The 27,732-nt window shown below is 41.2% G+C and overlaps 1 protein-coding gene across 11 annotated transcripts in view; it reads left to right on the forward strand.

Moving 5' to 3' along the window:
• Positions 1 to 14,588: 14,588 nt before the first annotated feature.
• Positions 14,589 to 27,732, forward strand: part of FIGN (fidgetin, microtubule severing factor) — a 101,089-nt gene continuing 87,945 nt past the window's right edge. For 2 of the 11 annotated variants that reach the window (XM_025152484.3, XM_004942819.5), the window contains exon 1: positions 14,589 to 14,800. Coding sequence is in view for 3 of the 11 variants with exons in the window: in XM_046943820.1 (XP_046799776.1) it covers positions 16,649 to 16,817 (169 nt within the window). In the remaining 8 variants the exon portion in view is untranslated. Of the gene's footprint in view, positions 14,801 to 15,282; positions 15,401 to 15,589; positions 15,760 to 16,508; positions 16,818 to 17,472; positions 18,779 to 21,397; positions 21,421 to 27,423; positions 27,488 to 27,732 lie in introns of those variants that run through there. The other 9 variants (XM_004942817.5, XM_046943826.1, XM_040703589.2 and 6 more) reach the window with 9 other exon arrangements.

Raw genomic sequence — 27,732 nt, forward strand, 5'->3', positions numbered from 1 at the left:
AACTTACCATATAAGACCCCCTTGAGACAACACCCACTGCATTACGCCTCTGTGCATTAAGACTACTTGAGATCACCTTTTGACATTAAATATAGAATATGCACAAACGAATACAATTGTTATCCCAGAACACACAACATTTGTTTTAGCCAGTTGGTGAGGCTGAAAAGACAAGCCATGGAATCTCAGCAGTAATTAAGATGACAATAATAATAATAATAATAATAATAATAACAATAATAATAATAACAACAACGCGGAAATAGTAATTTGTGGCAGTAGCATTATAACTGTATTGCTGACTGCTGATGAATTTAGAGAAAGTTACATTGAAGTCAAGGAGTTAAAAAGTCTGGATATTCCTTACCCATTCTCAGCCAATCTTGTGTCTTAATTGATTTTTGAATGGAATAAATTAATCTTAATTGTTAATAAGGGAAATTTTGTTATTTTTCTGGCCAAACTTACAGACTGGCTGAAGTTGGAAGGTACCTCTGGAGATCAGCTAGTCCAACCATTTGCCATAAAGAAGGGTTAGCTAGCACTCAGCGCTTAAAGGCATGTCAAGGTGGGTTTTCAGTACCTCTGAGGCTGGAGACTGGGCAACCTTCCTCACAGTTTGGCTGTCCTAAAAGTAAAAAAAAAGTGGAGTTTTATAATTAAATGAAATTTCTCATATTTCAGTTTGTGCCCATTGCCTCTTCTCCTTCCATTAAATACAACTAGTTTCATTATCTTTATCATAGAATCATAGAAAGGCTTAGGTTGAAAGGGATCTTCAAGATCATTGAGCTCAAACTCCCTGTAATGGGTAGTGTTGAAGCCCACTGTTGTGGGAAGGGTTGATTCTGTTTATTCCTATCAGGTATCTATACAGACTGTTAAGATCCCCTTGAGCCTTCTCTTCTCCAGGCTGATTAGTCATAGCTCTCTCACCATCTCCTAATATGAAATATTCCTCAGTCTCTTAATTATCTTCTTGGCCCTTTGCTGGACTCGCTTCAGTAAGGCCATATCTTTCTTGTACTGAAGAGACAAGAGCTGGACTCAGCACTCTAAATAGAGAAGATTAGAGGTGAAGGACATCCTCGGTCAGCCTACTGGCAGTAGGCTTCCCAGCGCAGCCTGCGATGCTGTTGGTGTAATTTGCTGGGAGGACACATTACTGGTTTGTGTTCAAGTGGTTTCTTCAGTCTCAGAGTCAATTTCTGCAGAGCTGCTTTCCAGCTAGTTGGCCCCCAGCATGTCCTTCATGCACGGAGATGCAGGACTTGGCGTTTTCCTTCATTGAATTACATGAAGTTCCTCTTGGCCCATTTTTCCATCCTGTTCAGATCCTTCTGAATGGCAGCACAACCACCTGGTGCATCAGTGACTCCTTCCAGTATTTATTCCCTGCAGACTTGATGAGGATGCACTCTGCCCCATCACCCATCAATAACGACCTGTTTAAAAACTGGGGATAGCCCTAGGGTGGCCTGCTAGTGACTGGCATCCAGCTGGACTTTGAGCAGCTCATTGCAACCCTTCGAGCCCAGCAGTTCCACCAGTCTTCCAGTCACCTCCCTGTCCACTTATCTAATCTGTGCTTCATTAATTTGTCAATGAGGATGTTATAGAAGACAATGTTGAAAGTCTTGCTAAAGGCAAGATAAACAATATGTACTGCTCTACGCTCATCCACCAAGTTAGTCATTTCATTGTAGAAGGCTATCAGATTTGTCAGGCTTGACATCTCCTTTGTAAATACATTCTGTTTACTTTGAATCACTTTCTTGTTCTTCATATGTCTGTAAATGGCTTCTGGGATTATTTCCTTCATCATTTTCCCAGGGATCGAGGTGAGGCGAGGCTGAATGCCTTGTAGTTCCCTGTGTAAGTGACATTTGCTTTCTTTTGGTCCTTAGGAACCTCCTCTGACTGCCATGACCTTTCTAAGGTAATCAAGAGTGGCTTCACAATGACACTGACCAGCTTCCTCAGTGCTCGTGGGGATCTCATCGGGTCACATGGACTTGTGCACGCACAATTTCTTTAAATCTTCCCTGACATGATCCTCTTCTGTACAGGGTAAGTCTTCATTACGCCACATGTTCCCACTGGCTCCAGTCTTACCTGTTGGAATCATATTTCTCCAGGTTGCATCACAGACCTACCTTCTTGGGTCAGAGCTTGCAAAGGGCAGTTCAGCTTACTGAAAATATGGTGGATAATGAAGTAGTAAAATATTTTTACAGTCCAAAAATAGTACCAAGCCCAAGATTATGAAAAAGAACTCACTTTCACCTCCAGTTTTAAGGTGTAGCTTTTTACTCAGAATTTATTTATTTAAAATAAGACCCAGTAGGTTTATTTTAAATCATGTTGCATTGCTGTATTTGATTTTTTTTAGATTGCAAAAATTACTACAAATGTTGGCAAGCTTATAGAAAATAGTTGTAAGTATAAATATATCAAAAGTTGTGAAAAAGAAACTGAGTGACTTTACTACTAGAAAACCAACTAGTTATTTAGCTAGTTGATTTGTAGATGCAGTCACATACCTAGACCCTCCTTGCATTTGCTCCCATGGTTGTTCCTCCTTTAAATTTAAAGATTAATGGTTGTTCTCATTTTGGCTGAGACAGAGTTTATTTTCTTCCTAGTAGCTGGTATGGAACTGTGGTTTGTATTTAAGATGAAAATACTGTTAATAACACACTAATGTTTTAGTTGTTGCTGAGCAGTGCTGACATTAAACCAAGGGCTTTTCTGCTTCTCATGCTGCCCTGCCAGCAAGGAGGCTGGGGTGCACAAGCAGCTGGGAGGGAAGAGAACCAGAATAGTGACACAAACTGGCTGAAAGGATATTCCATAATATATCATGTCTTGCTCAACCATAAAACTGGGCAGAGTTTGCTGGGCGGCCTGCAATTGCATTGTTGTCCTGTCCAAAAGCAGGACACCAGTACGAAGTATAGGAAGTAAAAAGAGAATTAGATGCCATGTTCTCTCTAGTGCTGCATGTATAATAACTGCTGAAGTCAGTGAGAAGTAAGGAGCTTGTTTTTTTTTCAGGATCAAGTCCTGTCTGCCACAATCTGATCTTTCTTAATCATCCTTATCACTCATGGCTGCAATATTCTTTTATCCTATATGAACTTCAGACTTTCAAAACAAACTCAATGAGGCACAGAAATGAACTATGCTATTCACCAAGTAAAAAGATGGGTTGGAGAGAAGGAATATTCTTGTCTGCTCATTTGGGATCTATGCCAGTAGTTTCAAGTTTCTGAATGTTATCAATGACTTTTCTCCAAAGTTAGTTTTGCAAGCTGATACAGTACTTCAATATTTCTATTTTGCTTAAGTGAAAATGAAAGAAAATAATGTATTTAAACCTTGGTCACCATGGAACTTGAAAAAGTGTTGTAAATGTGTACTTCTATATGTGTTTCTCACTAAAATTAAAGCCACAGACCCTTTAGTAGCATTCCATTTCTTTTCTTTTTTTTTTCTTTATCAAAACATTTTGTATTTTGAGAGAGGATACGGGATATGCATATCTTCCTTGCATAACCTTTAATGAGCTTTTAAACCAGCAGGGCTCTTTCAGATACTGGCAAGCAAAAGCAGAATTTGAGACCTTTCTACAGTTTTGATTGAGAAGATGATGTTATTTGTTCATGGCTCCATCAGAGCAAAAATGGAAAAAGAAACCCATACATTTTAAGGAAAAATAAACTGTCTGGGGAGGAGGAAGAAGTTATAGTGTCTTGAACTAAAGGTTGAACAGAGCCTGGGAGCAGGACGCTCTCACCATATGCAGTAACTGTCTGTTCAGATCTGGAAAAGACAAGTCCTGTACATTCTTTGTGGGGAACTAGACATAGGTGCTCGATTCACTGATTATTAGCAGAGGCTATTGAACATACTTCTGACAGTGGCAACTTTAGATCACTGCAAAGCAAGTGCAAAAAATGTGTATATTATTTTCAACTAAGTAAGGAAAAATGACAAATGAATTTGTTTCTGTAAGAGAGTCTGTGAAATTCCAAGATACTCTTGCATATGAAATCCACTTAAATAAAGAGAAGATACATTTGAAGTAAATGATAAAGAGTGGGTTTTGTCCCTTTCCTTAGATTTGTAGACCTGGTCAAACCCAAATAATGTCACACATTTCTTTGTCTAACTTGGGTAAAGGTATATGATTTGTACATCCTGTAACCTATACAGAGGGAAAAAATAGAAAGATGATTCTTAATAATTCTGATTCATTCAAACTACCATGTCAGATCCTTAAGCAGTTGCTAGTGTGGACAGGGTCCAAAACAAGGAATTCTGCAAAGTTCTCATGAGTACCTAAAATGGGGGAAAGGCATTAACAGATGGAGGAAATGAGTCTGGAATGAGTCTGGGATAAAAGGAAGAGAAGAAAAATATGATGGAAATGTTAAAAGAAAGGGAAAAAATATGATGGAAAATTATTTTGTTTAAAAGCTGGCATTTGGTATTTTCAAAGGGCAAAATGTATTTTTATTTATGACAAATGAATGTAAAAATGTGCATGCCTCATGGCCTAGAGGACAAAACAGTGGGATCAATGCTCTTTTTGTACTCTATGAAGCTTGAGATTAAAGTCCCCACTGATAAACTGAACATTCTTTAAAAGTGACCAGAAGCAAACAGTGTCTGTTTGCTGCTACTTTATTAGAAAGATACCACTGAGAATAGCTAAGAATACTATTTGATCTTAAACAGGTTGACCAAATTATTACAGTTGGCTCCAGTACATGAGATGCTTTCTGCAAATTATTGTTTCTGGTTATAAACCTTTATAATATCTCTGAATGAATTATGTATGTATTTCATGTTTTCTTTTCTTTTATCAGCCTTGATGTTCTCATTTCAAGTTTCACCCTAGCCTCCTAATAATGCAATATTGAGGCCATTCAGACACTAATTATGCCTCCATGGCTTTCTTGAAATGACTAAATCAGCATCAGTTCTATAATTATCATTAGCAAGTTTGTATCCGTGCCTCACATCACATGAAAAGCACAACTTTAAATGATTTATGAATATATGCATCTGTAACATCGAATGTGCACTTTCTAACAGTATGTGTACAAGAGGCGCAGAGACACTTTAGACATATGCACACTTGTATAGATGTTCTCATCTTATCTTCATTTCACTCCAGTCTGTATCTTACACAAACACAGCCTGATTGTATAAAGGCTAATACTATATTGTTTTGTTGTTAGAGAGATGTCTGCATGAGATATGCCCAAAATATGTATATTGAAGCATTCTGACCAGTTAGAAGTATGGAACACGAACAAGTGTTCACCGAGTCAGTCTTTCAGACTTGATGATTTCCTAATTTTCTTTATGTTTTCACAAAAGCCTAGCAAGAATAACTGACAGGACGGAAAGAAGTATACAAATGTAATTCCTCTGTATTTTCATTGTTTCTCCCTTTGAATTATTGATGTTGCCAGTAGTCATTTGTCAAGAAAACAAATCAAGATACATATACTGTAGTCTTGCACTTCTGTATGTTTGTAAACTGGTTGTTCTGCATCATGTTTATATTTTAAACAAAATTGAAAAGAAAAAAAAAAGAGGAGTGAATAAGAAAAGAAAAATAATTTCTGATTTTTTTTTTTTTTTAATAATAAAGACATGAAGAATAATGAGTACCCAGAACAAAAATAGTACAGAAAGAGAGCTTGTAGATATCTTTGAGTCAATTATACCCCCACAGAATCATCTGCACACGTGGGAGTTGAGAAACAAAAAAATGAAAGTAGATGTATGCAACACAGCATCTTGTGTGGCGGTACGGCACCTCACAGCTCAGTTTGGTCTGTGGTAACAACCAATTTCTGAATGCCTCTCCTTCCTATTCTCCTCCCTCCCAATATAGATTCTTTGTTTTGCATGGAAAGTTGTGCTGATCACTGGTATTTTATGACCTACATTATTACCCTCTGGGTAGCAGAATGATAGTGCCAAACTAATTATTGCATTGTCTAATTTTAAATCCAGGTCTAGTGAGATTAACAACTTGCACATCAATTCTGAGCATCAACAGTGCACCTAACATAATGCAGTTTTAAATGAAAAAAAGCCTGCTCTGAAAAGTTTTATATACTTTGGTCTGGATCATCAGCTAATGTAAATTACTACAGCTCAATTGACTTCAGTGGACTTATGCTAGTGCTCCTGAGTGGATGATTTTGTCTTCTTTTTTTATTCAGGAAATGTTTCTGGTTTGAGCCATGTGAATGTCGGAGGGGAGAACACTGATTTCACTTATATATGTGAGATCTCATCTGTGTATGCCCAGAACATGTCTGTTAAACTCAATGGATTAATTCCAGATTTTCATCCCTGTAAATGAGATCAGAATTGTCTTGGAATGTGCTTTTGGCTCTTAGCACCCCCTCCCCCAACACAAACACTCAGTACAGAGAGGGATTTTTCTGTTCATCCTAATTAAGAAAGAAAGAGATAGATAGAGAAGGACATTCACAGACATCGAAAGTGTGAATACTTCTTTGTAGATAGGTACAAAACCAGACTTGGCAATGTGTCCTTACTTGCTGTTTCACCCTGTTATTTTTTTTATGGAGAAGCTTACGTATTGGGAATAACATAGCAGCTCCCTATATCTGAATATTGTCATCAACCAGGCAAATTTGGATACAAAATGTAGCTTGTAACTATACCAAAAACAAAGCAAAACAATAGCAACAAAAAAAAAAAAAAAAAAAAAAAGAAAGAAAGAAAGAAAGAAAAAAACAACCAAACCAACCCAAACAAATCAACAACAAAATCACACACCAACAAAAAACCTGATTCCTGATTCTTGAAGACAGAAACAGGTCCTTAAGAATGCTGGAGCATTACTTAGCCAGAACACTAAATAACAGAGTATTTAGCAAGCACAGAAGATAAAAGTTTTATTTTGAATTGAAAAACTGAGACTGAATTGAAAAGATGCTAAGGAAAATTTTTAGTCTTTTCAGTTGCTCGGAAAGAAAAAAATATCAACAACACTCCCTCCAGTATAACCAGTTCTATGCCTCTTCAGCATAACTGGTAGGAGACACATAGTACAAACATTCAATCCAGAATCCTTACATCCCCAGAATCGGAACCGTAGATACCCAAAGTGGTGGTACTAATGGCATCCTCTGCATAGCTGCTGAAGGGCTATGTTGACCCCCATGATAATATTGTACAGTACTTTGACTCATCTTTAATTCTGATTAAGCTGTGCAATTTTATCAATTTAAGGTCAAGGTCTTGAATAAATTCTTTTGTGAGGACTATTAGCAGGTCTTTTAAAATTAAAAAGACCCGTGTGTCTAATGGTCTTATGAGAATAGAATTACAAACGATGATCTTTAAAATAAATTGTAATTTTATGGATACTTATTAGGAGAATTTATTGTATTGGTAATTTGCTATATCATAAGTGCCACTGCCAGTTTAGTGAGTTGTAGCAGAAGAAAAGAATGCAGCAGCTACTTATTACTGTATTTTTGTCCTTGCCTTTGGTGCTGTTGATTTGAAGTGTGGGGGAGGTTTTTACAGGATATTTAAGGTTTGTGATCTCTTACTGTGCAGTAGGGATGACCTGCAAGTTGTCATGTTCTGGCCCTGATCCAGCAAAGCACTTAAGTGTGTGCTTAACTTTGAGCATTTGAGTTCCATTTACTTTAACGTGATTACTCATGTGCACAAAATTAAGCACATGCTTAAGTGCCTTGTTGATTGCAGCCAATGCTGTGCGTTCAGCAGATTTGAACTTCCTAAGGAAGTTAGAAGAAGTACAAGTTAGGAAGATTTAGTTATTACATTACAGGCAGTGGGGAAGGATGCTGTCATCGACAGCACCAAACCCAACTATATTAATTTACTTTGTTAACTTCTTTGTCTCCTAAGTGAGACAATGTATTTCTTGCAATCGAAGAACGTCATACAGAAGAGCTGTGTTGCTCTGATAATCTGAGTAGATATGATTGAAGTCTGAATAGTTTTTTTTTTTTTTTTTACTTTTTTTTTCATAAAATGTAAGGTTTATTTGTCTGATATATTGTTGCTTTTGAGTGCTGGAAAGGCATTTTATTTGGGATACTTGATTAAGGCTCACAAGCACAGCATTCTTAAAGGATGAATCCTTATCTAGAATGGACACAAATGCTTCACTTGTTTGAAAAGCTTTATTAGAGATGACTGCAGACTTATGCTGGTAATGTTGTTTCATGATTTAAATGTACCCACATCAACATTAAAAACAATGTTTAAAACAGTAAGTTATACACACTGTCTTAATTTTATTATAAAAGGAAATTTATTCTGCAGAGATCAATATCATGATGTAAGAGTGTTGCTTAGAGCAAGATATTGGTCTAAGAGTAAAGGAGCCTTTACTTGTGAAAGCGAAAGAGAAAAAGAAGGAAAAGGAAAGGAGAAAAGGAAAAGAAAAGAAGAAGAAAAAGAAGAAAAGAAAAAGAAAGAGGAAGAAGAAGAAAAGGAAAAAGAAAAAGAAGGGTAAAAATCTGCTCCTAAACCATCACTAAATAAAGTCCTGTGGGTATTTTATTAGACATGCAGAACCTACAGCATGTATTTTATTGGGTAAACTTTTTTCTCTGCGTGTGTGTGATTCTCAGCAATTTCAGTGTTCTGCTAAATGTTTTTCTTTTCTTTGATCCCAAAGTTAATTACATTCATCTGTAAAGTAAATGGGAGATTTTGTAATGTGCATTTAGAAATGAGAGACAAAATGTTTCTGAGAAGAGCATATAGAGTGCTTGGAAAGAAAGTGTGATGTTGGCTGCGATTTTGCAAGCCTGTGATTGCTTAATATTCACTATTCTAATTTCCCTCCAAAACAAAGTCATTTTTTTTTTCTTTCTAGGGACTTACTAAATTAAATCATTAAGTATTAAGCACTGAGTAAAATACACTTTTATTACTGGTAATCATTAATTGTAGGCTGTAAGAGAGGGATACTTTGAGTGAAGTCTTCATTATAAGAACCTTTTTCCAGTTGCTTACAGCTTGTTGAACATAGACCACTGGACAGCAATTTTCATGCCAAATATCTGCCTTGGGCTATTTTTTCAATACTTCCAGCAAATATGGTCAGCTGTTTCTCAGAATACACTGAGGGAAAATCAGTATTTCTTGTGTTGAGAAATTTTTGAAATATTTTGTTGACTACTTGCTTACAGTGGGACTCAAAGCTTGGGAAGGGAATATTCCTCCTTCACCATCCTATGAAGGTCTTCCTCAGACTGGAGAAACCTGATCCTCTGCAAAATTGTTTGCATATTTCATTTACTAGCTTCTTCAAAGATTCTGTCTGCAGTGGATGTATTCTTTCCTGGGGCTTGCAGATCTGAGCCGGACTTGCTCTCAGATTTCTCTTTTCAGTTGCCAGTGGTGCTAAACACAAAGAGAATAAAGGTGTGTATCAGATGTTCTCGGCCTTCTTCCTGCAAATCACTGGACAACATGGAATAAGAATCAGCTTGACTGGAATGCAGAAGAGGGAGACCTTCAAGGAAGGGAAAGAAACAAAGGAAAATGTGTTTGGGCACAGGTAAAAAGCACAAGTCGAAGGTCATAAAATGTGACAGCGGTTTAGGAGAAGGACTTGTGAGTGAAACTTGTACCAGATAGGGAGGCATCTGGGAAGGACTGTGACTCAGGGAGCAAATGAGAGAGATGTTGGCATGAGGACAAAAATAATACTTGTAAGGATTTAGAGACAGGGAAAGGAGAAATAATGGCTTTGTCTTTTCTGAGCCTTGGTATTCCATAGTCATTGTCAAATGTTTCTGCAATATACTGGTCTCAAGTGGGCACCTCATCTTCCTCTAATTTAAATGGGAAAAGGCTATTTCAAATAATGAAAATAACATTATATATTTGTTAAGGCAAATGGCAGGGATTAGTGTGGTTCTTATCCAGTTAATGAACAACACAATGAAAAATAAAAGGCTATGGAGAACAAAACAATAAAAACACTCAACTCTTTCCCATAGTTCCCCAAGAGGGACTTTCTCTATTAACGTTTGCTTTTTAAAAAAAAAGAAAGAAAGAAAGAAAGAAGGAAAAAAAAAAGAAAGAGAAATTGTATTAAAAATGCATTTGCTACCGAAGTAAAAATATTAAGCACTCAAAATTCAAGAAATGCCAGAAGGCATAGGTCTTGTCAGATGTTTATGTGACAAACATCTATATGTTGTTCTGTTACACGGAGCACTTGCTAAATGAATATTTTTGTTGGATATTGTGAACAATTTCTCCTCTAGGACTAAAATGGAAAATGGAAGTGACTTCAGAGACCAATAGCATTGTGATGCCAAAAGCATCAAATAATAAAACAACCAAAAATGATCAATAAAGGGTCTGGCTTGAAATCTCAGTGAAATCAAGGGGACCACGTCCCCTTTCCACAGAAGTGGAAATGAACAAACAAAAACAAAAGTATTAGAAATGCTATATCTTCAAAATCCTGGAATCTAACCCAAAATGATTGCAGCTTGTGAAGTTATCAGTTTTTACGTCAGCACAGAGAAAATGCAAAAATTTACTGTGGACAACAGACAGATGTGCTCAACATAAATCTTTTATTTTCTGACACAGTCAGGAGTAATATTTAGTGAAGTGTACGGTCAAGTGATTTCTGAGATATCAGGTACTACCCAGTACCTTAGCTGGCACGCTGTGTGCTGAAGGATTCAATGAAGATATTGTGTGTGCCCGGCTTAGTCACTGACCTGGGACTTGGATTTATTTGAAGCTCCAGTCAAACTGTGTAGAATTGCAATAAGCTCGCAGGGAGGAATTCTTCCTTTGCAGTCACTTGGGAAGAACCTGGAAGCAACTTGTAACATTTCATGGATATTTGCAATGCATTTGCCCTCTGTGTTTGACTCGTTGGTTTTCCCATTGTTTGCTAGAGGGCTCATTTAGGGCACTGGTTCAGAAAGGTGTTATTTGCCTGTATGCAAGAAAGAGACAGTCACTTCTAATCTACATTGACACAAGGTCCATCCATGTGTAATTGCTTCTTGGGATTCCTAGTTCCAGCAAGTCACAGCAGCCATTGCACCCATGCTGATACTCCAAAAGGCAGCAGGTATGATTGTTCTGGGAAGCACACTGAATCTCTATCTAAAGAGACAGGTCTCTGTGACTGACCAAGCTGGTCAGAGAGATAAGAGGCAGCATTTCCCAGCTGATGAGAGGGCCCATGAAGGTGTGTCCTGCCATTCATTCTGAAAGATGTGTCAGCACACAGGATGTGGAGCCACCTCAGCAGCTCAATGGGGATCCGAACAGTTGAAATATCTGATTTGGGATGCCTGACCTCTTAAAAGGGTTGTGCTCCTAAGAAAGGACAAGAATAGTTTATTTAAAAAAAAAAAAAAAGTACTTGCAACTCCTCTGAGTAGGCAGTTATAGCTATGATTGTCCCATGAGAGGTCCAGGAGTGGGAGAGTGAGGGAATTCCCCAGCACAGAGAGAGCGAGGCGAGACTATTTCACAGAACACCACAGTTTTTATTATAGCTCTTAAAAACCTTTACAAGATACACTATTAGCTACAGTGCACGCATCTCATCAGCATCCCTGGGAGAACTGATGCAGTAGCATAGATGTGCTTGTTCTCGGTTTCTGGGATTTTTTGTTTTGTTTTGTCTTGTTTTCACAATTCAAATGGATTAAATGTTATTAATCTAGGTTTGCTGAAAAGGTCTGTGAACCTTTCAAGGAGCCTGGTCTGAGTTTGGAGTTTGAAACAAAACCCGGAGCCAGGCAAGTTTCATGTGGTTTTGAATTTCATTGTGAACGTTTCACCTAGATCTTGAAATAGGCTCCAAGTGCCATTCCCAGTTTGAAAGTCTGTGAGAATTTCCCATTCAAAAGGCTCAGGACTGTTCGGTAGCATTTTAAACAAAGAGTGGAATTCATCCACAGAACAGATGAGCTGAACAAGGCCTTCACTTCAGCCTAATTCAGAACTCAAAATAAGGACTTAACATGGTACGTAAGCCCTACATTGACCTTCTGCACAGAGATGAATGTCAACCCATACAAACGTACTGCGTGGCTATTGTTTCAACTCCGGCTATTTTAATGTGGCATGAGAAGCCTTAAGGGAAGAAAAATATAGGTATATAAAATGAAAATACTGAGGTTAATACAATACTAAGATTGATAAATGTGTTCTTCACTGGTCAGAAAATTTCAAAAGCGCTAGTGCTCATCTAATAATGTTTACACCCTATGCCTTATGATGGTTGCCTTGTTTTCATACTACTACAAGTTGTGGAGCTCTGTCATTCTGTAAGAAACCCATCTTTCAATCGAGGAAAAAGGTACACTGTGTCACGGTTTTGGAAAAAGAAATCAGAAAAGGAACCCTGATGTATGAAAGAGAAAGACAGAAATAATCATTTTTATGTTTAATGGTGCGGTTTTTAGCCCAATTTCATAACCTTGGGGATCATGACTCCTTTTCAGTGCTGGCAATTCGGGCAGAGGCAATGTGCTCTGTTGCAGATTTCAGCATCAGAGATGACCAAGTATAATAACACATGTAGCTTGGTCAATGTAGTGAGAACCAAAAGGAACTGCTACCTACACAGATGGGGCTATAGGGGTGTGGTGGTCTATTTCTCACCTGCTCTGGGACACTAGAAGCGATTTCTGTAGGCTTCTGCTGCTACCACTATGCCTCACATTCTAAAAATAACTCTCTATATCCCAGTACTCTGCTAAACTGTTTTCATGTGTGCATTTTTAGTTGGGAAACAAAGAGAAACCAAAGCAGTTTCACAAGTCTAAACTTCCTGCTCTAGAACCATCTTCTGGCTTCAGGACATCCTGTCACTGTACTAGCAGTGCTCTCCTCATGAAGCAGTCCAAGCGATACCCTCAGTGAGCCAGGGACACCTTCACTACCCTTAATGAGCAGGAGTTTGTCCAGTTATATTTGCTGTCCTTTCATTTCTAATCTCTAGGCACAGATATGTCACCTGAGGGGCTGTGGCTTTCCTGCAGAGTTTTCAGCTGGTGAAAATCCTTTTGAGTTGAGTGAATCACTTCATGGAACGCATCAGTCAGGCCTTTCTGTGCAGTTCTCTTCTTCCCTTACTCAGTAGGACAGGGACTGGCTAAGACAGCTCACTGCAGCTTCTGCTGGTAACTGCTTCTGAGTCTTACTGAGGTCTACTGTACTGCTCTCAAGGAAACTAACCAGAAGAGCAGCTCATGCCCGTTCCTCCAGTTGCTAAGCCCCCATGACTAGTTTCCTCTGCCTCATCCACAGTGTATACTCCCAGTGTGTCTTCCTTTCTTACTAACAAAACATGATACAGCTTTCCCACGTGCGGGGCAGACAGACACCCCTTCCAAAGTACCCTGAGCGCTTCAGCAGGCCCAGGAGAAGAGAAGGTGAGGCTGAAGGAGGACCCCAACCCAGAGCCCAGGAGCAGCACGCAGGCAGCATGGCATGCTTCCAGGTGTTTAGTGGAACACAGGTGAGCCTCATAGTGGCCTCGTTTCCCTTCCCTCAGCTGCAGGTTCAGGTGGTGGTCGTGGTGGTACCCAGGGATGTGTGATCTGGCAGGGTGCCCTGGCACAGCAGGCTCATAAGGTGGGTGGGAAGCAAAAAGAACCATGTGCCAGACAGCACTGTGGTGGGCGAGTGAGGGAGGGCCTGATCTGCGCCGTTCGGCTGCCTCACGCCAGCACGAAGGGGCTGTAAAGGCCCTCTAACAGCCCCCCGGGGAGCTCCTCTGACGCGAGGGAGTCCCCGGCAGCTGCGGACCGTGCCGCTGGCCGCCTGCCATCCCCCGCCGGGCCGGGGCCGCGGCAGCGCGGGCCGAGGGAGGTGCGGCTGCCGGGGCCCCTCAGCCATTCCCGGCTACCGGCAACGTCTGGCCGCGGCTGCCCGCAGCCCGGCTCCCGCGGGCAGCTCCCTGGGCGAGGCGCGGACACGGCGCGAGTCCGCGCGGCGCTCGCTGCCGCCCGGGCCGGGCCCAGCCGGCGGGCGCCGGGTCACCTCGCCCCGGCCATTTTCCTCGGGCGGGAGGCGGCGGCGGCGGCGGCCGGCGCGCCCCGGCTCCGCGGCCCAGAGGGCGGGCGGCGAGGGGCTCAACCGCGTAGGCCGAACCGAGAAGCGCCCCCGGAGCCGGCCCGAGGCGGCCGAGCGGGGCGGCCGCGGCCGAACGGGGCGGGGCGGGTGGGCGACCTCCGCCGCCGGCTTCTCCACGCGTTCGCCTGCCCCGTGGCCGCGGGCCGCCGCTAGGCCCCGGCCCTCCCCCGCACCGCCGCCGCCGCGCCCGGGGCCAGCCCGACCGCCTGCACCGCCGCGGGAGCCCGCGGGCCCCGTCCCGCCGCCGCGGGGAGCGGGAGCGAGGCCGCCCCGCAGCCCTCCGCGGGAAGCGGCGGCCCCGGCGCGCAAAGCCGCGGAGCGCCCCCGCCCCCCGCGCCGCTCCCCCTTTGAAAACTGATCTTTGGCTCTTCGCGTGAAAGTGATTTGAATTTGGCTCGGCGGCGCTCTGCGCAGGCGTCCAGCTGCTGGCATGCTGGCTCCTTGCAAAGCAGCTGTTTTGGGTTTGAAATTCCAACATGGCAGAGGCTGCAGTCAGTCTTCCCTTCAAAAACTTGGAATGATTTCAAATCATAGGCACCTTCACTTAACTCGAGCCCCCATTCATCAGCAAACACACCGGATCGATGCCGCTCTAACCTATCGGGTGCTCGAACCAAATCTCCAGGTAAGAGGATTTTTTTTTTGCCTTTTTTTTTTTTTCTCCCAATTTTTTTTTTTCCGGTCTTCCTCCCACCGTGTTAGATTTTATTTAGCCGTAAAGCTCTCCGAGACAGCCGTGTATTTTTAAGCGCCCGGCCGTGCCCGAAGTCTTTTGCGTAATTCGCGGCCGCTGTTTGCTATGAACCTCTCCGCTCCGCTCTGCTCTCCCGAGCGCAGTCTGGAAAGTCCAGCCCCACCGCCGCGGTGCATGGTTTCTCCTCCTTGATCATTGCCAACAATAGTAGGCAGATTAAGAGTTCGCGATTGCCAGCTCCCTCCCCACCTCCTCCTCCTCCTAATTGGATTTATTTTCAAGTTGCATTAAAAATAATAAAGTGTCGGTAACGCGGGGCCGGACTTGGAGGCAACTAACTTCGGAGCAAATAAGAGCAAATGAGAACCTCGCCACACAAAAGTTGGGTTTAAATTGCCGTGCCTCGGCCGGGGGGGCACGGACGTGTCAGCGGAGCTGGTGCAGTAACATGTAAGCACATCGCCGCGGAGGGGGACAGCGTGGTGGGCGTATTGTTGGCTTGGAAGGGAGAGAAAGATGTATAATTTAATGGTATATACAATCCACTGATCCTATTACTATCCTCCCTGGAGCTCTTGTTAGTTTCAATGGGAGTGAGTGAAATTGACATGGACTTGCATTCCTGGTCATGTGCTTTTTTTCCCCCCTTTCTTTCTTCTCTTGTGATCTGAGATCCCCTTTTTGTTGATGTTGCTTTCCCACTTAATTATATGCATGTAGGTTAAATGAATACCTGACGAAAGGGCCCACGTTTCAAGGCAGTGACATTTGATAGCTGAGAGGAAAAGTGGCTTTAATGAAAAGCAACCTTTGGAATTCCTGCTTGTGAGAAATCCAATTCAGCTTTTTGTGCTGCCAGCAAGAAATGATCAGTAGCACCAGTGTTTATGGTACGTCCGTTTTGGGATCTACTTCCTTTGCATCTAAATAGCAAAGACCAATTTAAATGGCATGATAACGCACCGAGGACTCTGCATGCAAATATTGTGTCGTAAATACCTGATGTTTCATTTTCCACTCGTGTGTGCACATAAACATTTATTTTTTTTTCTCTTGCTATCATTTGTTTATCATTTCTGCTTTGATTCTAGCATTAGTTCTGTCTGTCGTATTGATCGCAGTTGTAAAACCCAAAGTTGCATGTTGCTGGTAGTGCACTGTACACACCACTGAACTCCAATGGTATGTAAATGAGCAAAACTCGGTGGTTGTTGAGGGGGAAACCGCGTAACTGTGAATGTGTGCACCTCTATGTACGTCCTCATGCATACATGCCTGAAATGCATCTTTTCCCTTTGCAGATGAATGGTTTTTGAGTCTTTCCTTGAATTCCAGCTGCTTTTCCCCCTTTGACTTCCAGCACAATCATCCGCTGGAGGTTTTAATCGGGGTGGGGCGAGAGGGATGTTTTGCATGTAAACAAACAGAAATAGTGTTGTGGCTGAGCGCTTAATACTGCTGGAGAAGTGGTGTTTCATGCCCACTTACAAGTGCCTGGTTCCCACTGCTCTGTTCTCAACATGCGGCAGAACGCAGTAATCGCGTGCTGAAGCTGCCGTGGTGCTCACGGCCACGCTCCGGCCCCCCCGCCGCCCCCTCCTCAAAAACTCAGATAAAATGGAGCGTGGGGAATCTCAGTGGGTCTCCCAGCGGTGCGGAGATGCGCCTCTAGGTATGCAATTAAGGCTGAGGAGCTAACAACAGGAGCGACCGTTAGCCTGTTTTGTGCAACCAAAAAGGGGGGGTACGTTCACTTTTAATAGCGTGTGGGTGCAAAAAATGAGGCTGGAGAGAGACCCTGGGAGCGAGCGCGCGCGCGTGAGTGCGTGTGTTTGGGATAAGGGGGAGGTCTGGCGTGTGCGGCTGATGATCTCTAGTAATAACATATCTGAATGCAGGAAAGAGATTGAGAGAGCAGTTGCACAATGTACGCTCCTATTTTGGTGCTGTAGGTGACTATATTGCTAAACATATCCCGGGTGCTATACGACGGGAACGATCTGATTGCAGTGTGCATTTAGAACTTGTTGACTTTGAAGCGATCAATAAGGCGACTGTTTATTTTAGATGCACATAATTTGCCCTGAGAAATGTTTTAAGGAGGAGAGCACGCGAGCGAGAGCGGAACGTTTTTTTTTCCCTTCTTCTTCTTCTTTTTTTTTTTTTTCCTAGAGCTGTTGGAGCGAATGTGATTGCCAGATGGGAGATTTCCCTCTGTGATGTTAAAGCTGTAATATATATTCAGAGCAGATTGGACTGCTGCTTGTGATGAGGAGGATATTACATTTATAAATTTTAAATCGGGAATCGGACAGTATGCTGAGAGCTGAAATTGGATGGTGTGGACGGTTTGGGCTGTTAAATGCGATTCCCAGATAATAATAATAATTATAGTAGCAGTAATATAGATGTGCGTAACAAACACGGTAGTATCAGGCAGCTGTATATATGCTATAACACTTAAGTATATATTTCCATATAGGATTTTTCCCCTCTTCCCTTCGCATTCCCTACAGTGTTAGGGGTTGGAGGTGGCTGGGAGGGGGGTTTAAAAGCCCGCTCTTGAGAGAAATCAAATGTGGGCAGACTCCTGCTCGAGGAAAAGTTTCGCTGCGAATCTCGCTGGGGATGCGGCTCTGCCGGAGTTTTTGTTGTGCCATGTATGTGGCCTGACAGTGCCACAGTCCTGCAGGGCTGCCGAGTGGGAACTGGTCACACTCGAGCAGCTCTGCTGTTGCAAATTAAAAGTGTGTTGTGGTCAGGAAATGAAAGCTACAATGTCTCTTTTGAACAAGTCGTTTATCAAGAGAAACATCTATCAAGCAGTGGCTTGTCACATTGATCCTCTAAAAGTTAGGTCCGAAGTGGGAGCCGCTTTGATGTTTTTGATCCCAAATTTATAAAATTGAAAAAGCTGGAGAGAATAGGACCAATTTGCACTTAAAAATGACTCAGCTCAAGGCGTGACAAAATCATCAAGTATCTGTGATACAGAGCTGGTAAACCAGGGAGGTATCGGATCCGCTGCCTGATTTTTATTTTCACGTCGAAACTTTACCTTTGCACTCACGCATCCTTGTTTGTGGTTTTAAAGATCCTGTGCCTATGCTCGTGCGTTACTCCGTGGTGGAGATTTCCTTGCTCGGGAATACATCTGTTGCTTTCAAACTGAGCCTTTTTCCATTGCTGTTTTTGTGATGGTATTTATAGCGTTCAGTTCGAGGAGGCAATCTCAGATTTTCTTTCCTCTCATCCCAGTCTTGTTGCTCCTCGCGTGTTTGTAATCTTGCTTTCACCTCTCCTCCCTGTGAAGCAAAGTTTCTTTTACTGCCAAAGTAATGTTTATTGCAGGAGTGGTACATCTGGAGACATCTGTTTGCACAGCTTAAACCACGCTAAGGGTCCTGTTGAGTGTGTCTTTCCCTCCTCATCCTCTTTTTGTTTCCATTTTTGACACGTGAACTGTACTTTCATTCTCAGCAGAAGCAGCGTGTTTCAAACTGAATGTAAAGCGCGAGGATTCAAGGAAGAACAAAACCAAAACAAAGTCTAAACTGATCTTTTCCCTTCTCCGTGCTTATTTTCAACCATTTTAATTGTTTAGCAACTTCTCTAAAAAGTTTTTCATTTTGTATGAAGTTTATGTTTGGATTATCAAGGAATCCCTCCGGATGAATGAAAGGGGGAAGCTTTTGTTGTTTGTGTGGGGGGGTTGTTGTTGTTATTGGCTTTTTTCTTTTTTTTTTTCTTTTTTTTTTCCTTCTTTTTGGCTAAGGGATGAGGGAAGTCTTTACAGCAGAATGCTTTGACTCCTTTTCTTCAGTGTCATAAATGAGACTAATACTTATGGATACTTGTTAGAGACCCATTTGCAAATAGGCAGCAAGCAGCAGCGTGGTGGGAGTTGTGGTGAGTGTTATACTTGCTAATTAATCATGTTTGAAATGAAGGAATCATAGCATGGTAATAAAGGCTCATTGTTGTTTGATGTTTGTAACAGGATGTGACTCCTACGTGAATGTAGTGGGTTTGGGGTTTTTGTTGTTGTTTCCCCCTTCATAATAAGATACTTTCTGTACGCAATCAAATGCTTTTTTATTTACTGGAACATCTGTGAAAACACGTGTGTCTGCTTCTCTTATTCTACCAGCATTTTAGAAATACGAAGATTGTTATTGATATCTTCATTGTAGGAATCACGGGAATAGATGACAGTCGGATGTCATTAACTGTTCTTTTATCCTTACCACTTTTTATTTAAGCAGAGCAAAAACCGCGTGTGTTTTTTCCTCATTATAAAAATCCTACAGCTCTTTTTCTTGTAATTGATAAAATAGCTCTTCGTGAACTTTGGTGCCCTACCTGCTTACGCATGTATAGTAAGGAGCAGTTACTAAACACGTATTCAGAATAGTTTGTATCCTAGCCCTTTAAAAATCAAAGTGTAGAACATTTGGGTGTTGTTTTTGTTTCCTCATTTCTTATCAGGTGTGTCATCTTTGGGCTTTGTAGTTCATCTCTCAGTTAATAACAGTACTGCATACAATGGAGGGAGATTTGATAATGTTTCACAGTGCGAAGCTGTAGTTTTAAAATGTAATTAATTAAGGCTGTTCTGTGCTGCATGGACGGGGTTTGAAATCTGCTTTTGTTTAGATGCTGTTTCCTTTTTTAAAATACAAATCCTGGAGGAAAATGATTTTGCACGGTTCCTGTCAATACGTTTGTTCAATGAACGCGTAGAAGAAGCATTAAATATAATGACTGATCTTCCCGTAGTCTTAATCGTCAATTAATAGGCTTATCTGCTTGTAAGGAGTGGGTTTAATGGTACAGAATCAGCATGAGATCTGTGAATATGAAACATTTGTATGTTGTTTATAACAGACTGAGTTTTGATCTGGCATCCCCAGATCTAATAATAGAAATATTTGGCTCTTTGCCCTCAATCAATATATCCCTTAAGAGAACAAACTTCACATAATACTTTCATAAAGTGCCAGGTGTATTGATACCGAGTTGATAAATTTAATTACTGGGGTTTTACATTGATTCATTGATCTTATGATTGGAGAAAATTGTTCTGCAGACATTTCTGAAATGTTGAAGAATATGGCGTGTCAATAACACTTGATTAATTGATCAGTCAGCACTCCCCCCTCCCCTCCCTGAGTCGCCGATAAGAAAAAGCATAAAATAACTACGCAAAGAAGTCAGGATAAACTAATTAGAGCTTCTCATTTGTTATTAACAGAGCTGATGAGAAGCAAAGCACTGTACCTGTGGAAGAAAAACAAAAGATCAACTCGGAGGTGGAATTGTGCACGCTGGGCTCAGCCCTTAGCTGGTGTAAAATGGTTTAGCTCGAAAAGCTACAGGGGTTTCCGTGCTTCCCAGGATCAGGCCCACTATGGCTTTTTTTGTGGCTTTTTTTTTTTTTTTTCTTTTAGCACTGTTCTTTGGCTTATTGGAGGCTGTTTAAAATCAGATATTATGGCTACCAAAATATATGGAATTTTAGATAAGCATCTGCTCCAAAATGAACGGTATAGCTATAGAAGTAATTTGAACAGCTGTAAATTCAGGATTGCGTATCCCCGATATTGTTGCGGAGTATTAAACTCTTGCTGCTAGAGATGCTATCCTCTAAGTGAAAACTTATCTTCCTGCTGGGAAAGATCACGTCAGGGAACTGCAGGCTGGGAAAGGGCCTGGAGTTTTTCGGTTTGTTTTTTTTTGTTGTTGTTGCAAAAATGATAATAATTTTTTTTTCCCCCCAATAAACAGGAGTAGATGTAAGGATACTTTCCAGGTGAAAATCCTTACTGGAACATTTGGCTCCATTTCCATGAGGCATGCGACCTTTTCACCTTACGTCAATGATATTTTTATAGAGTGTGTGAGAAACGCAAGCATTAAAAATCCCTAGGATATTTTTTTGTTGTTTTTGAAAGAAAAAAAAAATCTCAGAACCTCGAAACAACATATATACATCTCCTTTAGTGAAACTGCTTTCCTTTACCAGGCGATAGCTAATGCAGAACAGAGAAAATCCACTGGCAGTGTGTTACCGGGGGTTCGACAAACACAATCTTATCCTTCAAGGAGCAGAGCGTCCCAGGCTGTAATGGAGGTCAGAGGAAATCTAAGGCTTTCAGTCCTTTAATAATTGTACCTGCCACCGCCCTGATCAGCATGTTAAGGAGAGCGCGTGGATGTGTATTATGTTTCTCAGAAGATAATTTGTATTTGCAGCCACCTGGTAAATACAAGCAGACTTCGCTATTATTGCTTCTAAATACCTGTTGATCTTGGTCTAACTGCGTGACAAGTGAGGGTAAAATGGAAAGAGAAATAGTTGGTCGGGCTCGCTTACCGGAGCACCTGGGAGGGAGCGGGGCTTGGGCAGGGCGGCGTGGGCAGGGGAGGGCGAGGGCTGCGCGGAGCACCGCTGGCTGCCAGCGCTCACGGGCGGCTGCGATGAGAGCGTGGGGTTCACGCTTCCATTTGGCTGAGTCATATTGCTGCGAGGTATCGCCACGCACAGTATGGTAATAGCAATATTGTGTGTCTGTTCCTCCCGTCAAACGGCTCGTAATGCTGAGCTACCTGGTTCATCATGTGAGCAACGTGCCTTGCTGCAACGGCTGCGGTATTTGCACAATAGAAAGAGCCTTGCGTTACTCTATGCAAATAAGGGAACAAAACTTTTTGTTCTTTATTTTTTCTGCATTTGGAAAAAAGTTTCATCTGTCTCCGTTATAATTAAAAATAATGCAACTGCGGATGACTGTTATGTCACTTGCTGCTTTTTTATTTTTTATAATGTGCTATTAAGTGTGTAGTCTAATGTGCCATGAAACATTGAAATAGCAATTACCAGTCATATTATTTAACTGTTATTGAGAAAATAGTTTTTCTGTTTCTTTCAAGTGTAGAGCAGCTGTTGCCAGCGTATTTAGTTAAATTTCAGGTATCTTGAAAGTGATGGGGAGAAAAGTGCTGAGATTATTTTGATACGATAGCAAACTTTGGTGATGAGAGTCCATTTTTTCTTCAGATTTGGAAATCACGTACTGCTCGGACTTTTCCTATCTGATTTTAACCCTTTCTCAGTCTACTTTTAATGCATCGTGCACTCTGTTAAAGCGAATGGTTTGCTTTCCGCATGCGAGTCGCTCAGCGCATGAAGATGTGTGCCACTATTGATTCTGGGGGGTATTTTTTGAATGTGCGTGTGTGTCATGCTGGTTGTAGTTTGGTGATGATGAATTGGTTTCAGTAATTGTATCTTATTTGCAATAAGAGCATACTGTTGTCAAACTTCGTGATCTAAGATAGCCGTCTCACATCTAATTAAGCAGGGTCTGAATGAATGGTTCTCTGGCATGGGTCGTAATTAAACTTTTTGTTTTTCAACTGCAGTTTGATAAAATACTTAATACTGATGCATGTTTGTGTAATTCCTGCTGATCTGAATGGAATCTGAAAATGAATATTGAGAGGAGATGGGAGAAGGGGCTGGAACGGGTGGATCATAGAGGATTGCGCCTGGAGAGTATCTTTGTGCTCTCATTCAAGGTTGTATTTGGTTTTGTTGGTGGTTTTTTTTTTTTTCCTGATTTATTTACAATGACTGCTGCCTGCCTTTTGGTATGCTACAAATAACATTCCTGTTTTCCTCTGTGAGGTTTTTCCTCCTTCTGTCTCTCCATTCTAGCACGCGAGCAATTAATACAAAGCTATAGGCAGCTTGAATTATCACTTAATAAAACTATGAGAACTGTGATGCTGTAAAGGTATTCCTGTAGAGCACAACAGATGTTACAGTGTGTGTTTCTTCTGGAGACGTGGGGAGGGGAAGAGCCAACAATTACTTTATATTCCTGAGTGACAGCAGAGGGTGGACGGGAAGGATGAAGTTATATGCAGAAATGATGAATCTTTGACAATAGTATCGATATTGACATTTAAAATCTTATGAACTGATAGTTCTGCTGTAGAAGCTTCTGTGATCGCTGTGCTTTTAGATGAAAAGTAGCTATTTATATACCTTGCGGCTCAGCATGGTCATGTTGAATGTAGGAACTTACTCATCATAGATTCTGAGAAAGCACAGGTTAACGTCCACTGTCTTCTTTAGACCTATCTGATTACTTCAGCCTCCCGTGTTGACACAGAAAGAAACAGCTAGATTCTGCGCTGGAAGAATGAGGTTTGCAAGCACTGACTGATATAAGGTATCCCATTGTGATACCTAAACCAAATTTTTAAAAAATCAAGCATCCTTTTCAAGTGAAACTTGAGAAACACAGAAAGGAACAGCAAAGATGTATCTGAACACACTTGAAGGTGCGCTTTTACTTTCAAAAGAGATTTCTCCCATCACTCATGGGTAGCTCCACCATGAAAAGCGATATCAAAAGATCTCAGAAAAGTAACTATTCTTTTATGTCTTTGGGAACTGAGATGCTTACAAGATTGTTTCTGAGAAGGAAAAGAATTGATCCTATTTTCAGGCCCTTGTTGTTGGCATTTGTGGACCATATCGCTATCTACAGTATTGTAGAAATACATTCTTGGTAAATGAATACAATTCTGTTTCCTCTTGCAGCTCTAAAAGAATAGTGCTGTGTTGTTGCATGCAAACTCATTTTGGACCATATCACTCCTTTTCTGCACTCTCCACAAATTAGTTGCATTTAAAATACATAGGGTGTTTAACGAGGAGCTTTAAACTTTATTGACAAATAATACACCAGATTAAAATTGGGAAATTCAAAATGAAAATAATAGGAAAGTAAGCTTGGGTTAAAGTCACCTGTGACAATATATGAACTGGATGTCACCAGGCAGTCAGAAAATTGCTGGTTTAGTCTCAGAAAGCTGTTGTTATATGGAAGGAGAACGTAAATTTGCTAGCTATTTAGCTGAGTGAACGCTTAATTTACAGACTCTTATTTTTCAGCTTCCCATTGTTAAATCTGCAGCTTTATATTAACTACATATGTGTGCTAGTGCTCTATTGAACATACCATAAATATCAGGCAGGTACTCTGTTTTAGAGATAGTTATTTTTCATGTCTTTATAGAATTTCTGATAACTTTAATTTCTTACTCTCTGCTTTTGATAAAAGCTGAAATAACTATTTTGGAAAGTGTTCATGCGGCAATTAACCTTTTCTAATCACTGATTTTCATTTCGTTCTTTGACTTCCATTCATTTCATTTTATCCTTCTGTCCTGTGTAGGGGTTCTTTATGCTGCAGCACTGGTGTATTTTTCTGCTTTCAGTTTACAAACTTTAGTGCTAGCAATGATCTCACTGATTGATGGCACAGTACTCAACTGAAAAATTTTGTCTCTTTTCCAGGTTAACATTAGTGTTGGTAGAGCTGAAGCTCAAACTCGGTGAATGCCGTGTAACAAGCAATAAGAAGCACTTCTTGCTGTTTGGCACATAGCTTTCGCCACCATAGCAGTCATATCAGTGGCACACTTCCGTGCCTGTATGCAGAGAGTATCTTTGTTGGGGAATGGGTAGCTAAGAAGTTTGAGAAGCCTTTTTGCTTCTCTTCTCTTTTCTTTTTTTTTTCTTTTTTAAAGATAGCTGAGGTGAAACATTTGATTATGAGCTTGTAGGGCCTGTGAGTAACCAGCACCTCAGTTAATGGCGTTTTTAAAGTTTTCACTAGTTATGAATGTTCAGAGTTATGAGGTGATACTTCTTCCACCACTAAGCTGATTATCCATATGATACAGAGTGCTGGACAAGTGACACCAGAATTCACTTGGAGCAGTGATTTTCACCACTAAGGAAAGATGTTTTGTTATTTCTTGAACAATTGGCAAATGCACATATTTATTTTTATCCAAAGATGTCAGCAGCTTAGAGATAGTGGAATTCATTGTCACTCATTACCACCAGTAGTTTTTAGCCAAAGTCCCTGTACTTTTCAGTTTCAGAGCTGCCAGAACTGCTGCAGCTTGAGGCTCAAGTGGTAGAGATAACAGGGAGCACTGCATCCCATTGCATCCCAGCAAGTGCCATTCAGCTGCCACTTCTGGGTGCTCTGCCGTCAGAGGCACTGTGTCCCTGCAGCTTGCGTGACTTGGAATATGCAGGTGTGCAACAAACCTTACAAGCAAGTTGAGGAGGGGTACAAGGAATTTTCCCCAGGAAACGGTAGGCATTAGCTGTACACTGAACGCTACGAGCCTCTTTTGAGGTATCATTGCTGTGTAATACAGTAAATAGGGCATTTATTTTTTCCTGGTAGTAGTAAGAAGACATTTAATATTCATCAGGACAAAAATATGTGTGTTACGTAAAAGTGTAATGAGTGACTCATTCCTGATTTTGGATGGAGAAAACTTTAAACTTAGTTCGTTAATGTGTAAATGTTCCAGTGGGCAAAATGCAGAGTAGATGCTGCTGCTCTAATTGCAAAAGCTCCCTCCCTTACCTTCTCCCTCCTCCTGATCCTCTTCTCCCTTCCCCCACCCCCCATGGCTTTTTTAAACAATTATGGGCATTGTGCTCCTTAATGGCGCATAGTTACTGTAAAGATAGATGTCCTCAAATAATGAGTTTCTAATAATAATCAGAGGGAGTTAGATTAAACTGGTTCTATATGGAAATCTTACAGTGTGAAAAAGTACACCTAAAATCCTGAGATATATTTACAGGAGCTAAGCCTATTTACAGAGAAGTAACCCAATTTTGTATCTGTGGATGTGTGTGGGAAGGGGAGCTGAGGGGATGTTTGTAAATACCTACAGTTTTGTCCACTAGAATGAAATTTCTGTCTTCTAGTGCAAAACTCTGTTTTAATAATAATAAAGATGTTTTAAAATCAGAACATTCTAATCAGCTGCTGTGCTTACGCTGAAAAGGCTGCGTCCCTTCAAATAACTTCTAGCTGTGCTTTTCCTTCTGTTGTTTCCTGTTGCCCACCCCCCCAACTGTATTTTTATTTTACTTTGTTATTTTACTATTTTATTTTGTCCTGTGAGGTGTACGGCACTGGATTTGTTGATTTCTTCCTTGTCCAGAAGTTTTGAAGGGAAGTGAATGGACACACTGAGTGCAGTAGCAGATGGTCGTTACTTTAAGTAGTTGTCACTGTGCTGGCTAGGAGAAATTTTTTCCCTACCAGGTATAAGATCATCCAGGACGTACAATAAACAGAGCAAAACAGCTCAACGTTGGGTCTAGAAATATGTATGCCGTTTAAATGGAAACAACCTCCCAGATCTCCCACGTACATTTTGGGGTTTGGTGAACAAAAGCTCGCTTGTGTGCTCCCAGCTCCCCAGGGCCTCAATTTGCACTGCCATTACTGGAGCCTGGCCAGCACCAGGCCTTGCAGGCCCACGGGCACTCAGCTCCGGGGATTTCAGCCGCCTGTTCCCCATCCATGCTCGCTGACCCCACTCTTCATGTCCTGCCCTGTGGGCGCTTTGTTTTTGCCATCCCCAAACGTGGGGACGTGGGACTTGCGAGGGAACAGTGCCGTTCTTGCTGACATCCCATCCCATGTGCAGTTCCATCTCCTGGCATCCATCAGAGCACCTTCATATCTGTTATGTCCTCCACGAGGGAGAGCTGAGCCATGCTCCTGCATGTGGGCGATGGGGAGGTGAGTAATGCAGGCCTTCGTGGCATCTGCTGGGAGCACGGTGGGGTTCCTTCCTGCTCTAGTAAGGTAGAGGTGTAAGGCAGTCTGATAAGCAGAAGGCAAAAAACAAAAGGGAAAAAGACTTCCAAGCAAATCATTACAGCATATCTCAGTGACTGTTCTCCACACTTAGATTTAATTAGAAGACAACTGCGCTGGAAAACCGGTCATTTTAGTCATAGTTAACGACTGGTTCTCTCCTACCTCAATCAGAACCGATTATATGCTGTGTTGTATAATGTAATTTCCACAAGAAAATTAAGTACGAACGGGTGCGATAGTACTGTGTAGTTGCAATAATGAGGTTTGCATTAATGATGTTAATTTATCACATAACTATCCTTTTAGAGGTGAAAATAACTATTTTCCTCGTGTTGTTCCTTTTTGCTCTGTATAGCAACCAGTTTCAAATTGGCACGTTTCGTGCATAATTTAAGCGAAAGGCTGTGACTGGATAGCTATTAATGTGTTCATTACGTGGTGAATAGACACTGGAAGGAGGGAAGCCTTGTATATCCATGTTTCTTACAGGATAACCACTTTCAGGAGGAATTTCTTTTATGTTGTAATATAATTTACTTTTAGTGTATGGTTTCTAAAGTGTCATGAGTAGTTCAACACTGGACTCCTGGCAAGCAAGTTTGTTTCCTAGTTAGCTGTAACAAGATTTACTTGCTGTCAGTAGTAAGATAATAAGGATAAAAGTCATGTGCGGTTTAAGAAGAAAAAAAAGCCATTCATTTGCATTTGTACACCAAATGCCACGTTGTTGGGCTGCGTCATTAAGTGCTCTGCGGGCTGTATTTCAACTAGTGTGTGATTGACTAGGTGAATCGGAGCTTTTTACCTACTGCCTGAGCAAAACTTGACCCTGATTTTACTCTGAGATGTTTTTGTCTTTAAAAAGATCCACGCTGTATGGCTACACAGGTGAATGGTAAGCAAATTTATCACTGTTATTTGTAGGGTGTGGCTCCATGTTAGTCTGAGTAACCTGAATCTGAACTGATGCTGAATATATGTACTTTATATCTTTTAATTCCAAAGCCCAACTGTGGGAATTGATATATCATCTTAAAATTTCAAATTTACATTTTATGCACTGTGCCAAAGCACCCATGAGCTCATTAAGAAGAGACTTTTTCAATTATATCTTGTGTTTATGCATGTGTTTATACTTGA

Source organism: Gallus gallus, chromosome 7 (genome assembly GCF_016699485.2).
Source record: "Gallus gallus isolate bGalGal1 chromosome 7, bGalGal1.mat.broiler.GRCg7b, whole genome shotgun sequence".
Taxonomy (NCBI): domain Eukaryota; kingdom Metazoa; phylum Chordata; class Aves; order Galliformes; family Phasianidae; genus Gallus; species Gallus gallus.